Source organism: Bombina bombina, chromosome 3 (genome assembly GCF_027579735.1).
Source record: "Bombina bombina isolate aBomBom1 chromosome 3, aBomBom1.pri, whole genome shotgun sequence".
In the NCBI taxonomy this organism is placed as follows: domain Eukaryota; kingdom Metazoa; phylum Chordata; class Amphibia; order Anura; family Bombinatoridae; genus Bombina; species Bombina bombina.
The window spans coordinates 1,062,742,323-1,062,759,021 of record NC_069501.1 but is presented as its reverse complement, the minus strand read 5'-3'; the positions used below and the strand labels follow the sequence as shown (position 1 = coordinate 1,062,759,021).

Genomic DNA, 16,699 nt, shown 5'->3' with positions numbered 1-16,699 from the left:
TGGGGGCTCTTCAAGCTCCTCCATTTGAACCTATGCATTCATTGGACATTAAATTACTTTCTTGGAAAGTTTTGTTCCTTTTGGCCATCTCTTCTGCCAGAAGAGTTTCTGAATTATCTGCTCTTTCTTGTGAGTCTCCTTTTCTGATTTTTCATCAGGATAAGGCGGTGTTGCGAACTTCTTTTGAATTTTTACCTAAAGTTGTGAATTCCAACAACATTAGTAGAGAAATTGTGGTTCCTTCATTATGTCCTAATCCTAAGAATTCTAAGGAGAAATCGTTGCATTCTTTGGATGTTGTTAGAGCTTTGAAATATTATGTTGAAGCTACTAAATCTTTCCGAAAGACTTCTAGTCTATTTGTTATCTTTTCCGGTTCTAGAAAAGGCCAGAAAGCTTCTGCCATTTCTTTGGCATCTTGGTTGAAATCTTTAATTCATCTTGCCTATGTTGAGTCGGGTAAAACTCCGCCTCAGAAAATTACAGCTCATTCTACTAGGTCAGTTTCTACTTCCTGGGCGTTTAGGAATGAAGCTTCGGTTGATCAGATTTGCAAAGCAGCAACTTGGTCCTCTTTGCATACTTTTACTAAGTTCTACCATTTTGATGTATTTTCTTCTTCTGAAGCAGTTTTTGGTAGAAAAGTACTTCAGGCAGCGGTTTCAGTTTGAATCTTCTGCTTATGTTTTTTCATTAAACTTTATTTTGGGTGTGGATTATTTTCAGCAGGAATTGGCTGTCTTTATTTTGTCCCTCCCTCTCTAGTGACTCTTGTGTGGAAAGATCCACATCTTGGGTAGTCATTATCCCATACGTCACTAGCTCATGGACTCTTGCTAATTACATGAAAGAAAACATAATTTATGTAAGAACTTACCTGATAAATTCATTTCTTTCATATTAGCAAGAGTCCATGAGGCCCGCCCTTTTTTGTGGTGGTTATGATTTTGTATAAAGCACAATTATTCCAATTCCTTATTTTATATGCTTTCGCACTTTTTTTTCACCCCACTTCTTGGCTATTCGTTAAACTGAATTGTGGGTGTGGTGAGGGGTGTATTTATAGGCATTTTGAGGTTTGGGAAACTTTGCCCCTCCTGGTAGGAATGTATATCCCATACGTCACTAGCTCATGGACTCTTGCTAATATGAAAGAAATGAATTTATCAGGTAAGTTCTTACATAAATTATGTTTTTCAGCAAGTGATATCAAGAGAATGAAGCAAATTAGATAATAGAAGTAAATTAGAAAGTTGTTTAAAATTACATGCTCTTTCTAACTCACAAAAGAAAAAAATTGGGTTTCATGTCCCTTTAATGTCCCTTTAATGAAAATTCCAAACTTAAAGGGACAGTCTATACTTAATCTTTATTACATATTGTTACATACCAGACAAGCATATTGCAACAAGTTCCACATCTATAAACTTGATAGAAGTACACAAAATAAATAATCGTTTGTTAGCAGCTGAAAATGGTCACCAAGCTCCACCAACAGCTTTCTTCTTACCCAGGTAACTGTTGTATTCACGAGTCGATGGTGATTGGAAAAACAACATGCCAAAATATACACACAATAGGTGGGCGGAGCTTGGTGGCCATTTCCAGCTCCTAACAAACAATGATTATTTAAATGTTTCATGTACTTCTTGCAAGCTTATAGATGTGGGACCAGTTGCAGGATGCTTCTCTGGTATGTAATCAAAATTATGTGTTTCGGTCTAGACTGTGCCTTTTAAATCCTAGAGTAAATTCAACAGTAACTTTTGAAAGGGATTTACTAATAATGTGTGTGTGTTGATCAGGTAAGTATTTGCTGACACAGGGAATGATAAGTTACCACAAACTTTTGTTCTTCAAAGGTAAGATCTTGGAGCATATGTAAGTAATCGCCTGTGAATGAGCTTGATTAATAGGCAAACAAGGACACAGTAGACATCCACCAATCAGCAGATGGCTCTAAAAACAGGAATAGGCATCATTTTTATGCATGTTTATTGAAAAGTGCATTTTAAACAATCCCTTTAAGGTAAAAATTGCCTAGATAGAGGGGAAGATTTATCAAGCTGCATTGGGGGTGATTAACATGCCCTGCTTATGCGAAATAGTTTGCCTGTGAGTCGGGGGCAACATTGCACAAGAGAGCTCTAGTGCAATGGTAAATTTTTCTATGGGATGCCGCATTACATGTGACTATTGCAGGTGGACAGGTTCCCTGCTTGAAAACTTGTTCTCATGCAATCATGATACATTTTCCCCTTAATATTTTTCTATTTTCTTATTAGCCGTTCCCTTAAAGTGATGGAAAACTCTGCCCTTTATAAAATCAGATCCGGAATGTTCGTGATATTTTAGATGGAGTTTAATTCAGTTTTAAAGAAGATGCGCTATAACTTACTTTTTAATGTAGATATAAATTCAAATACCCCGCACTCCGCCGCCCACTTCAGAAGTCAATTTTTCTGTGAGCTAACAGTTTGAATTGTTCTCCAATCAGGGTTCTAGCTACAACAAAAATGCCATATGGGGAGAGCGCTGATTGGACAATAAATTCAAACCGTTAGCTTACAGAAAAATTGACTTCTGAAGTGGGCGTCGGAGCGTGGGGTATATGAATTTCATAACCATATTAAAAAGTAACTTATAGCGCATCTTTGTTACAACTGATGCATGAAACTTCATCTAAAATATCACTAACATTACGTATCTGATTTTAAAAAGGGGAGAGTTTACCATCACTTTAATTCACATGATTACGGAATCTGTATAACCAACAGGGAGATTTAATAAAATGCTTCATATATTTTACTTTTTATACACAAGCTTAAAAATTACTGGAAAAATACTAGGGCCTCCTATGTGTGAGATTTGGTAATGCCCCATGGTAGCTATAAAAATTACTTCAAAGCATTTAAATTCTTCCCATTAAAAATGGAGGTGTTAGCTTTCAGTACGACTTTACTAGTCTTTAAAATGGCATGCAGTATCTCCTAATTGCTTAAACACATTCATACTACTAAAAATACTTAATTTAGCTTTTAAATTGATTCCTTGTCATGCAAGAAGAGTTTTGCTGTAGTATTTAAAACATTTATCTTTTTAAAAATATGATTGGACATTTAACTAGCTACTAATTCAATGATGAATAAGATAAAGTGTATATTTGTATATAAACCGTTTATTGTTCTTTTGTTTTTATTTATTGGATCTTTATTCAGTTCTATTAACATGACCTGGTACCTCTTCTACAAACTCTGAGTCATTGTAAGGGTTGGGCGGTGTTTTCGCCCACAGTGACATCATGAAAATCTCTTACAAGGATTTTTTTACTTGTAGTAGCCAGGAAGAGGCCACAACCAGTATATGTTTTTCCAGCTCCTAATCCTGGCTGTTTTTCTAGTAGATGTTGAAATGTATTAAAGAATACTGTAGGATAATTTAACATTTAAAGATAGAATATAACTAGGAGGAATTTTCTAATCCATACTTTGTTTGACCCTTTACTAGTCAGAAAATCTACTATATAACATAATTAGTAACTTTACACATGACTCTATCCCAGAATACAGGGAGTGCAGAATTATTAGGCAAGTTGTATTTTTGAGGATTAATTTTATTATTGAACAACAACCATGTTCTCAATGAACCCAAAAAACTCATTAATATCAAAGCTGAATATTTTTGGAAGTAGTTTTTAGTTTGTTTTTAGTTTTAGCTATTTTAGGGGGATATCTGTGTGTGCAGGTGACTATTACTGTGCATAATTATTAGGCAACTTAACAAAAAACAAATATATACCCATTTCAATTATTTATTTTTACCAGTGAAACCAATATAACATCTCAACATTCACAAATATACATTTCTGACATTCAAAAACAAAACAAAAACAAATCAGTGACCAATATAGCCTCCTTTCTTTGCAAGGACACTCAAAAGCCTGCCATCCATGGATTCTGTCAGTGTTTTGATCTGTTCACCATCAACATTGCGTGCAACAGCAACCACAGCCTCCCAGACACTGTTCAGAGAGGTGTACTGTTTTCCCTCCTTGTAAATCTCACATTTGATGATGGACCACAGGTTCTCAATGGGGTTCAGATCAGGTAAACAAGGAGGCCATGTCATTAGATTTTCTTCTTTCATACCCTTTCTTGCCAGCCACGCTGTGGAGTACTTGGACGCATGTGATGGAGCATTGTCCTGCATGAAAATCATGTTTTTTTTGAAGGATGCAGACTTCTTCCTGTACCACTGCTTGAAGAAGGTGTCTTCCAGAAACTGGCAGTAGGACTGGGAGTTGAGCTTGACTCCATCCTCAACCCGAAAAGGCCCCACAAGCTCATCTTTGATGATACCAGCCCAAACCAGTACTCCACCTCCACCTTGCTGGCGTCTGAGTCGGACTGGAGCTCTCTGCCCTTTACCAATCCAGCCACGGGCCCATCCATATGGCCCATCAAGACTCACTCTCATTTCATCAGTCCATAAAACCTTAGAAAAATCAGTCTTGAGATATTTCTTGGCCCAGTCTTGACGTTTCAGCTTGTGTGTCTTGTTCAGTGGTGGTCGTCTTTCAGCCTTTCTTACCTTGGCCATGTCTCTGAGTATTGCACACCTTGTGCTTTTGGGCACTCCAGTGATGTTGCAGCTCTGAAATATGGCCAAACTGGTGGCAAGTGGCATCTTGGCAGCTGCACGCTTGACTTTTCTCAGTTCATGGGCAGTTATTTTGCGCCTTGGTTTTTCCACACGCTTCTTGCGACCCTGTTGACTATTTTGAATGAAACGCTTGATTGTTCGATGATCATGCTTCACAAGCTTTGCAATTTTAAGAGTGCTGCATCCCTCTGCAAGATATCTCACTATTTTTGACTTTTCTGAGCCTGTCAAGTCCTTCTTTTCACCCATTTTGCCAAAGGAAAGGAAGTTGCCTAATAATTATGCACACCTGATATAGGGTGTTGATGTCATTAGACCACACCCCTTCTCATTACAGAGATGCACATCACCTAATATGCTTAATTGGTAGTAGGCTTTCGAGCCTATACAGCTTGGAGTAAGACAACATGCATAAAGAGGATGATGTGGTCAAAATACTCATTTGCCTAATAATTCTGCACTCCCTGTACTGTCATGAAGCGGTATTTACACCAGTAAAAGGATAATCCATAAGTGAAGGTAAAAAAATGCTATTTTATGGGTAGGATTTTTTTTTTTTAAAGTGTGTGTTTGTCTACAGTTAAAGTCTGTCTATAAAGCCTAAACTATTTTTTTTATACATAGGTATATAAATTATTTTGGAGGTTTGCTGTCTGGAAACATAAAGATTAGCAGTGACATGCTCTCCCTAGAGTGTGTACTATTGCCAGTTATCCCTGGACTGCAAGCAGGAGAAGGTAAATGATTCCTCATCAGGGCTCTGTCAATACCAAACAAAGCAGAACAATTTATATTTCTAGTACAAGTAGGTTGACTTATTTTAACCACCAATTTCAAGACCTTTCATATAAGGAGCTTATTGTTCAAGGCGTTGGTTTTACATCTATTTGTGGTTATTATGTAACAAATTGCTTGTCTTTGCTATTCTCATGTGCCCGTATATCAGCATTATATACACAAGACATATGGAACACAGAGCCTTGTCCTAAGATAAACTGATGTCAGCTCTCTCTTTTCTGCATGTGTTATTGATATGATATGTTACAGACAGCCATAAAATATCTAGTATAATTCCCAGGGTGCCTCAGTTACACCATATGGATTCTGGTGTCACTTATGTGTATGTTGCTGCTCACTTGGTAAACCAGATGTTTGCCAGACTCTACACCAAGAAAGCTCTTTGTATATCACAAATCACTTATATAGCCTTTAACTACTATTTAGCTGCAAGAGTTCAGGTATGGTGACCCTTTGACACTAGTGCCCAAGATGGTAGTCAGATTAAAATGTTTGCGACCTCATATTTTTTTATTGTTTGTATATCTGGTATATACAAATGTATTATGAATCTATACTATATATCTCTCAATTAAAGGGACAGTGTGTCCTATTTTTTTCTCCCCTTTCATTTGTTCCCAATGAGCCATTTTACCTGCTGGAGTGTATTAAATTGTTTATAAATGCCTTTTATATTGGCATTTGAAATAGCTGATTTTGTCTGTGGTATCCCTACATATACTGAAAGTTTATATACTTAAAGTGAATGTCAATTTTGATGCTAAATTGCCCGGTTTCTAAAAATTCGATTAAAATCAGGGGCACTTTAATTCATCAAAATTTACATTTCACTCCTGTTGATAAAAAAAATCTTACCTTTTGATCTTCACAGCAGCTCCAGCTTCCTCCACCCGTCGCAAAGCCTCTTCCTGGGTCTAAAATGAGGAATCCGGCTTCCTCCAATCACGGTGTTGAATCAGACAATAATTCCCCCGAGGGGGGAAGTCGTGATTGGAGGATGACCTATCCATCATTTCTGACGTCAGAAATGGCTTGCAACGACCGGAGGAAGCTGGAGCTGCTGTTAAGATTAAAAGGTACGAGTGAAATGTAAATTTTGATGAATTAAAGTGCCCCTGTTCTTTAGAAAAGATGTGTAAACATAGCCAAGAGAAGAAATTACAGTCCGAGTGGGAGTAGGAGAGAAGTAATAAAATATTTATTTTAAAATAATTGTGCTTTGGTAAACAGACAGAGACTAACCCATTTAGGGCCAGACTACGAGTGGTGCATTAATAGTTATGCGCGCTATATAAGGGGTTTATTGCGGGTGTTTGCACGCATCAGGTTTTCCGCTCGTATTACAAGTTTAAATTAAATGTAAACACGTGAGCACAAGCACGATTTACGCTAGTATGATTACCGTGTCCTCAAAACTCTGGGTAACTGTTTCTCAAAACAAAAAAGTGTCACAAAACACATGAAAAAAAAAGTACAGTTACACTCATAATAACACTATCTAATAAAAAATATTACAAAAAAATGCACAAAAAATGGCTCAAAGATATGAGGTCTCAGGTGTTAAAAAAAGGCAGGCAAAAGTCTTTAACAGAGATACATATACATATGTATGTGTGCGGGTGTTTATAAAAAAAAAATTATAAGGGCTCGAAGATATGAGGTCTCAGGTGTTAAAGCCCCTTTGCCTGCTCTTTTTTTTAACAGAGACACACACACACACACACACACACACACACACACATATATATATATATATATATATATATAAAATGTGATATATATATATATCTGTTAAAGCCCTATGCCTGCCCTTTTTTTAACAGACACACACACACACACATATATATATATATATATATATATATACACATTTATATATATATATATATATATATATATATAATGTGTGTGTGTGTGTTTGTGTTTATATGTGTGTACATTTGTATTTATATGTGAATATATGTATGTAGAGACATATGTACACACATAAAGACATATATGTAAGTGCATTGGAGCCCTTTGCAGTTAAGTAGATGAAAACATGTAAAAGCATATGTATGCAATATTCATATTTCATATATTGTTATACTTTGTATTTACTGTAAATATTTCACATTCCAATGTTGTGCACATAGCAAAGAAAGTATTTTGAAATAGATATTCCTATATATGTCTGTGTATGTGTGTATATATATATATATATATACACCTATATATAATCTTCTATATATATATACACAGTACGTATATGTGTATATATATATATATATATATATATAGATAGATAGATAGATAGATAGATAGATAGATAGATAGATAGATAGATAGATAGATAGATATATTGTACCAAAATATTACCATTCTATATGAAGAAATATGTATTTTTTTAAATAAATAGAACATATTCTTTTATGTGAAGAACATTGGGATGTGAAATATTCCTATTTTCATGTTGGGTTAGTGCACTTTAGAATATAGAATTGTGTTTGCGGGCGAGTAGGGTGTTTACCCCCCCCCCTTTTTTAGCTCCATTGACTTATATGGGGGAATAGGTTATCAAACCCACAATATTCTAAGTTTGGATTTTTATGCGTGTTGGGTTAGCGTCCAAGAAAAAACTGTTTACTTTCAACTCTTAAAGGAATAGTCTAGTCAAAATTAAACTTTCATGATTCAGATAGTGCATGCAATTTTAAGCAACTTTCTAATTTACTCCTATTATCAATTTTTCTTTGTTCTCCTGGTATCTTTATTTGAATGTAAGCTTAGGAGCCGGCCCATTTTTGGTTCAGCACCTAGATAGTGCTTGCTGATTGGTGGCTACATTTAGACACCAATTAGAAAGTGCTACCCAGGTGATTAACCAAAAATGAGCTGGATCCTATGCTTACATTCTTGCTTTTTCAAATAAAGATACCAAGAGAATGAAGAAAAATTGAAAATAGGAGTAAATTAGAAAGTTGCTTAAAATTGACTGCTCTATCTGAATCATTAATTTTGACAAGACTATTCCTTTAATACAAGCGCAAAAGGCTTACTTCTAGCAGAGTTAGCGCTCAAGCGGGAGCATTAAATAATGTTCCACTTGTAATCTGGCCCATAATGGGTTGCGGTTTTAAAGAACAAAACCTGCGATTTCATGTACAAAAATAATCCCAAGGAAGCAATGTCTCATACATTTTATCAGTCAGTGGAAACACATTAAAGGAAAAAACATTTTTTTTTTACAGTACATTGTCCCTATAATGTATTTTTAATAGTACCTTGGCACTCATGATTTTTTTTTTTAGATAATCACCATTGGGGGCACGCTGTCAAAAAAAGGTGCTCGACCCCTGGCATGTTCATTACGGTTTAACCCTTCTTGTATAATAGACTTCCTGTTTTAATTAATAATGTAAGGGGTTAATTTTGAAATCCTTTACATTAGCACCCAAACAACAGTCTTCAATAATTAGCACAAGGTAGTATTTTCCCTAATCCAAACTGTCCAGACAGTAATGTGTCAAGTCAGAATAGGTGCATTTTCCCATAACTGAATCACATCAAGTCCTCCGTATTCTGTGCATTCTATTAATCTTCCCAACATATGGCAGACATCTGCTTGCTATAAATTGCAATTTAGTGCCGTGATATGATTTGGTATTGAATGATAGGCCCAGGTGGAAGGGTAAGTGTCTTCCCTTACAATGGACATGCATCAAATACAGCCATGAGTAAATGATTGCCGTATTAGTACATAATGTGACAATAACTAATGCATTCATTACATTTAATAAACATTACCCATATGCTTATTATAATATCTTTAGTACAAAATACTTTTAGAACTTATTTTTTTTTTTATCTAAACAAATATCTTAGTAGTATCACACAGTTATAGCCATTCTGACTTATTTGATTAAATTTAATTCATTTTCTGCTATGGTCTGTACCTTTTTTATGTCTGCCTTCATAATTAACTATTGTCTCCCCTTTTATTTTTCTTCACTGCCATTACTTTCTATATCTCTTTCTCAGGATTTCGCCCCTTCTTGAAGATCTACCAGTCCATGCAGCTTGTCTATACATCAGGCATCTAGTAAGTTTACGTGTTTCCTGCTGTTTCCATTTTAACACCTTCTTGTTTGCATTTAAATTACCATTTTAGAATGAATACATTGGAAGAAAAATAAAAACAGGGTATTAATTCTATATAAATGTATAAAAAAACTATATTTACTAATGCCGTGGCCAATATTTATTTACCATATAAACATCCGTTAAAACATTTAAATTATCAAACACTTAATACAGCCCAGAAAATGCTTGTCCCCAAATATGCCTTCCACTGACGAGAACGCCTGGCACATTCCCCACCAATTTCTCTCCCGACCCTTAGGGAGCTACCACCTCAATAATTACTTACACTTTACATAAGACAAGCATTCCACCATAGCCAAGGCCTTTAACACCACTTTTCTGATGTTATAATTGAACAGGTGAAGCCCCACTTCATTCAGCTGAACCCCATCTTTTAGAAAGAAGCATTTACCTGACTCTCCTTGAAATTCCACATATCTATTCCAAACCCACCAAGCCCCAATACAAAGCCACTAATTATTCTATATGCTTTCTTCCTAGAGGCCTCAAGCTTCCTAACATCGCAAGCTGACCTCCAAACACTTTGGGATTCAACCTCAGATCAAACAATTATTAATCTTGGAAATAACTCCTTCAACCTACCCAGATCTCTCTTTATTTGGTTCACCAACTCCTTCTTAGATTAAATTGCAACCCTTGCTGCTTAACTGCTGCTGCCTGTCTCGTCCCAATAAATATATGAATGTCTGATGATCCAACAATGCAATGGACCTGTTAAAAGAAACACATACAAACTAAACTTCTAACTCAGGACGGACATACAACCTAAAACAGCCAGACATCCAACTGCCAATTCTCTTAAAGGGACACTCAAGTCAAAATTAAACTTTCAGATAAAGCACACAATTTTAAACAACTTTCCAATTCACTTCCATTATCTAAATGTGCACAGTCTTACATGGCTCCTACTGATCATGTGCAAGATTCACAGAATATACTATATACATTTTGTGATTGGCTTATGGCTGTCACATGATGCAGTGGGAGGGACAATATAACTAACTAATATTTGTCATTAAGAAATCTACTATTAATTTGAAATTCAAACTCACGGCTAGATTTAGAGTTTTGTCGGTAACGACCCGCGTATCTAACGCTGGCTTTTTTCTGGCCGCACCTTTAAAATAACTCTGGTATTGAGAGTCCACAGAATGGCTGCGTTAGGCTCCAAAAATGGAGCGTAGAGCATATTTAACGCAACTTCAACTCTCGATACCAGAGTTGCTTACGGACGCGGCCAGCCTAAAAAACGTGCTCGTGCACGATTCCCCCATAGGAAACAATGGGGCTGTTTGAGCTGAAAAAAAACCTTACACCTGCAAAAAAGCCGCGTTCAGCTCCTAACTCAGCCCCATTGTTTCCTATGGGGAAACACTTCCTACGTCTTCACCTAACACTCTAACATGTACCCCGAGTCTAAACACCCCTAACCTTACACTTATTAACCCCTATTCTGCCGCCCCGCTATCGCTGACCCCTGCATATTATTATTAACCCCTAATCTGCTGCTCCGTAAACCGTCGCTACTTACATTATCCCTATGTACCCCTAATCTGCTGCCCCTAACACCGCCGACCCCTATATTATATTTATTAACCCCTAATCTGCCCCCCACAACGTCGCCTCCACCTGCCTACACTTATTAACCCCTAATCTGCCGAGTGGACCGCACCGCTATTATTATAAAGTTATTAACCCCTAATTCGCCTCACTAACCCTATAATAAATAGTATTAACCCCTAAGCTGCCCTCTCTAACATCGCCGACACCTAACTTAAATTATTAACCCCTAATCTGCCGACTGGAGCTCACCGCTATTCTAATACATGTATTAACCCCTAAAGCTAAGTCTAACCCTAACACTAACACCCCCCTAAGTTAAATATAATTTTAATCTAACGAAATTAATTAACTCTTATTAAATAAATTATTCCTATTTAAAGCTAAATACTTACCTGTAAAATAAATCCTAATATAGCTACAATATAAATTATAATTATATTATAGCTATTTTAGGATTAATATTTATTTTACAGGTAACTTTGTATTTATTTTAACCAGGTACAATAGCTATTAAATAGTTAAGAACTATTTAATAGCTAAAATAGTTAAAATAATTACAAATTTACCTGTAAAATAAATCCTAGCCTAAGTTACAATTAAACCTAACACTACACTATCAATAAATAAATTAAATACAATTCCTACAAATAAATACAATGAAATAAACTAACTAAAGTACAAAAAATAAAAAAGAACTAAGTTACAAAAAATAAAAAAATATTTACAAACATTAGAAATATATTACAACAATTTTAAACTAATTACACCTACTCTAAGCCCCCTAATAAAATAACAAAGCCCCCCAAAATAAAAAAAATGCCCTACCCTATTCTAAATTACTAAAGTTCAAAGCTCTTTTACCTTACCAGCCCTGAACAGGGCCCTTTGCGGGGCATGCCCCAAGAAGTTCAGCTCTTTTTCCTGTAAAAATAAACATACAATACCCCCCCCCACATTACAACCCACCACCCACATACCCCTAATCTAACCCAAACCCCCCTTAAATAAACCTAACACTAAGCCCCTGAAGATCTCCCTACCTTGAGTCGTCTTCACCCAGCCGAGCCAAATTCTTCATCCAAGCGGAGCAAGAAGAGGTCCTCCATCCGGTAGAAGTCTTCATCCAAGCGGGGCAGAAGAGGTCATCCAATCGGATTGAACTTGATTCTGATTGGCTGATTCCATCAGCCAATCAGAATATTCCTACCTTAATTCCGATTGGCTGATAGAATCCTATCAGCCAATCGGAATTCAAGGGACGCCATCTTGGATGACGTCATTTAAAGGAACCGTCATTCGTCGTTCAGTCGTCGGCCAGGATGGATGTTCCGCGTCGGAGGTCTTCAGGATGCTGCCGCTCCGCTCCGGATGGATGACGATAGAAGATGCCTCTTGGATAAAGACTTCAATCGGATGGAAGACCTCTTCTGCCCCGCTTGGGTGATGACTTCTACCGGATGGAGGACCTCTTCTTGCTCCGCTTGGATGAAGAATTTGGCTCGGCTGGGTGAAGACGACTCAAGGTAGAGAGATCTTCAGGGGCTTAGTGTTAGGTTTATTTAACGGGGATTTGGGTTAGATTAGGGGTATGTGGGTGTTGGGTTGTAATGTTGGGGGTGGCTATTGCATGTTTTTTTTTACAGGAAAAAGAGCTGAACTTCTTGGGGCATGCCCCGCAAAGGGCCCTGTTCAGGGCTGGTAAGGTAAAAGAGCTTTGAACTTTAGTAATTTAGAATAGGGTAGGGCATTTTTTTATTTTGGGGGGCTTTGTTATTTTATTAGGGGGCTTAGAGTAGGTGTAATTAGTTTAAAATTGTTGTAATATATTTCTAATGTTTGTAAATATTTTTTTATTTTTTGTAACTTAGTTCTTTTTTATTTTTTGTACTTTAGTTAGTTTATTTCATTGTATTTATTTGTAGGAATTGTATTTAATTTATTTATTGATAGTGTAGTGTTAGGTTTAATTGTAGATAATTATAGGTATTTTATTTAATTAATTTATTGATAGTGTAGTGTTAGGTTTAATTGTAACTTAGGTTAGGATTTATTTTACAGGTAAATTTGTAATTATTTTAACTATTTTAGCTATTAAATAGTTCTTAACTATTTAATAGCTATTATACCTGGTTAAAATAAATACAAAGTTACCTGTAAAATAAAAATTAATCCTAAAATAGCTATAATATAAATATAATTTATATTGTAGCTATATTTGGATTTATTTTACAGGTAAGTATTTAGCTTTAAATAGGAATAATTTATTTAAGAAGAGTTAATTAATTTCGTTAGATTAAAATTATATTTAACTTAGGGGGGTGTTAGGGTTAGACTTAGCTTTAGGGGTTAATACATTTATTAGAATAGCGGTGAGCTCCAGCCGGCAGATTAGGGGTTAATAATTGAAGTTAGGTGTCGGCGATGTTAGGGAGGGCAGATTAGGGGTTAATACTATTTATTATAGGGTTAGTGAGGCGGATTAGGGGTTAATAACTTTATTATAGTAGCGGTGTGGTCCGCTCAGCAGATTAGGGGTTAATAAGTGTAGGCAGGTGGAGGCGACGTTGTGGGGGGCAGATTAGGGGTTAATAAATATAATATAGGGGTCGGCGGTGTTAGGGGCAGCAGATTAGGGGTACATAGGGATAATGTAAGTAGCGACGGTTTACGGAGCAGCAGATTAGGGGTTAATAATAATATGCAGGGGTCAGCGATAGCGGGGCGGCAGAATAGGGGTTAATAAGTGTAAGGTTAGGGGTGTTTAGACTCGGGGTACATGTTAGAGTGTTAGGTGAAGACGTAGGAAGTGTTTCCCCATAGGGGTTAATAAGTGTAGGCAGGTGGAGGCGACGTTGTGGGGGGCAGGTTAGGGGTTAATAAATATAATATAGGGGTCGGCGGTGTTAGGGGCAGCAGATTAGGGGTACATAAGTATAACGTAGGTGGCGGTCGGCAGATTAGGGGTTAAAAAAATTTAATCGCGTGTCGGCGATGTGGGGGGGCCTCGGTTTAGGGGTACATAGGTAGTTTATGGGTGTTAGTGTACTTTAGAGCACAGTAATTAAGAGCTTTATAAACCGGCGTTAGCCCAGAAAGCTCTTAACTACTGACTTTTTTCTGCGGCTGGAGTTTTGTCGTTAGATTTCTAACGCTCACTTCAGACACGACTCTAAATACCGGAGTTAGAAAGATCCCATTGAAAAGATAGGATACGCAATTGACGTAAGGGGATCTGCGGTATGGAAAAGTCGCGGCTGAAAAGTGAGCGTTAGACCCTTTTTTGAATGACTCCAAATACCGGCGGTAGCCTAAAACCAGCGTTAGGAGCCTCTAACGCTGGTTTTCACGGCTGCCGCCAAACTCCAAATCTAGACCTTAGTGATTTGGCATTGTATTTTTATTATGTATTTAATAATTGCCACCTAGATTACGAGTTTTGAGCGCTATAGGGAAAGAAAAGAACACAACAAAAGTTGCGTTATTTAACGCCCTATAGCGCTGCCATTACAAGTTTAAAAAAACCCGGATTGTGCGGGCGATATGGAGATTTTGAGTTCCATACCGCACCAAAAACAAGCAGTGTTTTGACGTGCTCGTGCACGCCTTCCCCATAGAAATCAATGGGGAGAGCCGTCAATACTTACCTGTGAAATAAAACCTAAGGTACCTACAATATAACTAATAGTTATATTGTAGCTAGCTTAGATTTTATTTTTATTTCACAGGTAAGTTTGTATTTATTTTAACTAGGTAGACTAGTTAGTAAATAGTTATTAACTATTTACTAACTACCTAGCTAAAATAAATACAAATTTACCTGTGAAATAAAACTTAACCTGCCTTACACTAAAACCTAACATTACAAAAAAAAAATATATACCATTACAACCCCCCCCCCCCCCTGAAATTATCCAAAAAAATAAAGATTAATCCTATTCTAATACCCTTTAAAAAAAAAAAAAAAAAAACACCCCAAAATTAAAAAAAAGCCTAATCTAGAATAAACTACCAAGGGCCATTAAAAGGGCCTTTTGTAGGGCATTGCCCTAAGTTAAACAACTCTTTTGCTAAAAAAAAAAAGAACACCCCCTGAAAATATACACTACACAAAATAACAAACAAATTATCAAAAATAAAAAAATATTCCTATTTTAATACCCATAAAAAAAAAACACCCCAAAATAAAAAAACTAATTTAGAATAAACTACCAATGGCCCATAAAAGGGCCTTTTGCAGGGCATTGCCCTAAAGAAATTAGCTCTGTTTATTAAATAAAAATACCCACTAACAATACAAAACCCCACCCCCCCAAACCCACAAAATAAAAAATAAAAATATCTAAAAAACCTAAGCTACCCATTGCCTTGAAAAGGGCATATGTATGGGCATTGTCCTTAAAAGGGCATTTAGCTCTTTTACTGCCCAGACCCTAAACTAAAAAAAAAAACACCCAAAAAACCCTTAAACAAGCCTAACACTAACCCCCTAATGATCCACTTACAGTTTTTGAAGTCCCGCTTGAACGATCTTCATCCCGAAGTTGAAGTCCTGATTCAGGCGGCGAGAAGTTCATACAGGTGGCCTCTTCGATCTTCATCCCGGCGGCGAAGTCCTGATCCAAGCGGCGAGAAGTCTTTATCCAGGCGACCTCTTCAATCTTCATCCAGGCAGCATCTTCTGAGGCGCGGAGCAGGTCCATCCTGAAGACATATGGCGCAGAGCATCTTCTTCATACTGTCGCCGCCGTACACTGAATCTTCAATGCAAGGGACGCGATTCAAGATAGCATCCTTTGCATTCCTATTGACTGAAAAATTTGAATCAGCCAATAGAATGAGGGCTGCTCAAATCCTTTTGGCTGATTTGAATAGCCAATAGGATATTAGCAGCTTTCATTCTATTGGCTGATTCAAATTCTTCAGCCAATAGGAATGCATGGGCCATCTTGAATTGCGTCCCTTGCATTGAAGATTTAGTATACGGCGGCGACCATATAAAGAGGATGCTCCGCGCCAGATGTCTTCATGATGGACCCGCTCCGCGCCTCCTGGATCAAGATTGAAGATGCCGCCTGCATGAAGATTGAAGAGGCCGTCCCCTGGATGAAGACTTCTCGCCGCTTGAATCAGGACTTCGCCCCTGGGATGAAGATTGAAGAGGCCGCCTGGATGAAGACTTCTCGCCGCCTAGATTAGGACTTCAATTCCGGGATGAAGATCGTTCAAGCAGGACTTCAAAAACTGTAAGTGGATCGTCAGGGGGTTAGTGTTAGGGTTTATTAAGGGTTTATTGGGTGGGTTTTATTTTTTAGTTTAGGGTCTGGGCAGTAAAAGAGCTAAATACCCTTTTAAGGGCAATGCCCATACAAATGCCCTTTTCAGGGCAATGGGTAGGTTAGGTTTTTTAGATTTAGGTTTTTTATTTTGGGGGGTTGGTTGGGTGGTGGGTTTTACTGTTGGGGGGGTCTTTGTATTTTATTTTACAGGTAAAAGAGTTTATATCTTTGGGGCAATGCCCCACAAAAGGTCCTTT

At 37.1% G+C, this 16,699-nt stretch overlaps 1 protein-coding gene across 2 annotated transcripts in view; it reads left to right on the top strand.

Annotated features, from left to right (window-relative positions):
• Positions 1-16,699, top strand: part of TNS2 (tensin 2) — a 382,090-nt gene that overhangs the window by 213,725 nt on the left and 151,666 nt on the right. For both annotated transcript variants that reach the window (XM_053708325.1, XM_053708326.1), the window contains exons 12-13: positions 5,287-5,399; positions 9,481-9,541. In XM_053708325.1, the coding sequence (XP_053564300.1) occupies positions 5,287-5,399; positions 9,481-9,541 (174 nt within the window). The remainder of the gene's footprint in view (positions 1-5,286; positions 5,400-9,480; positions 9,542-16,699) is intronic.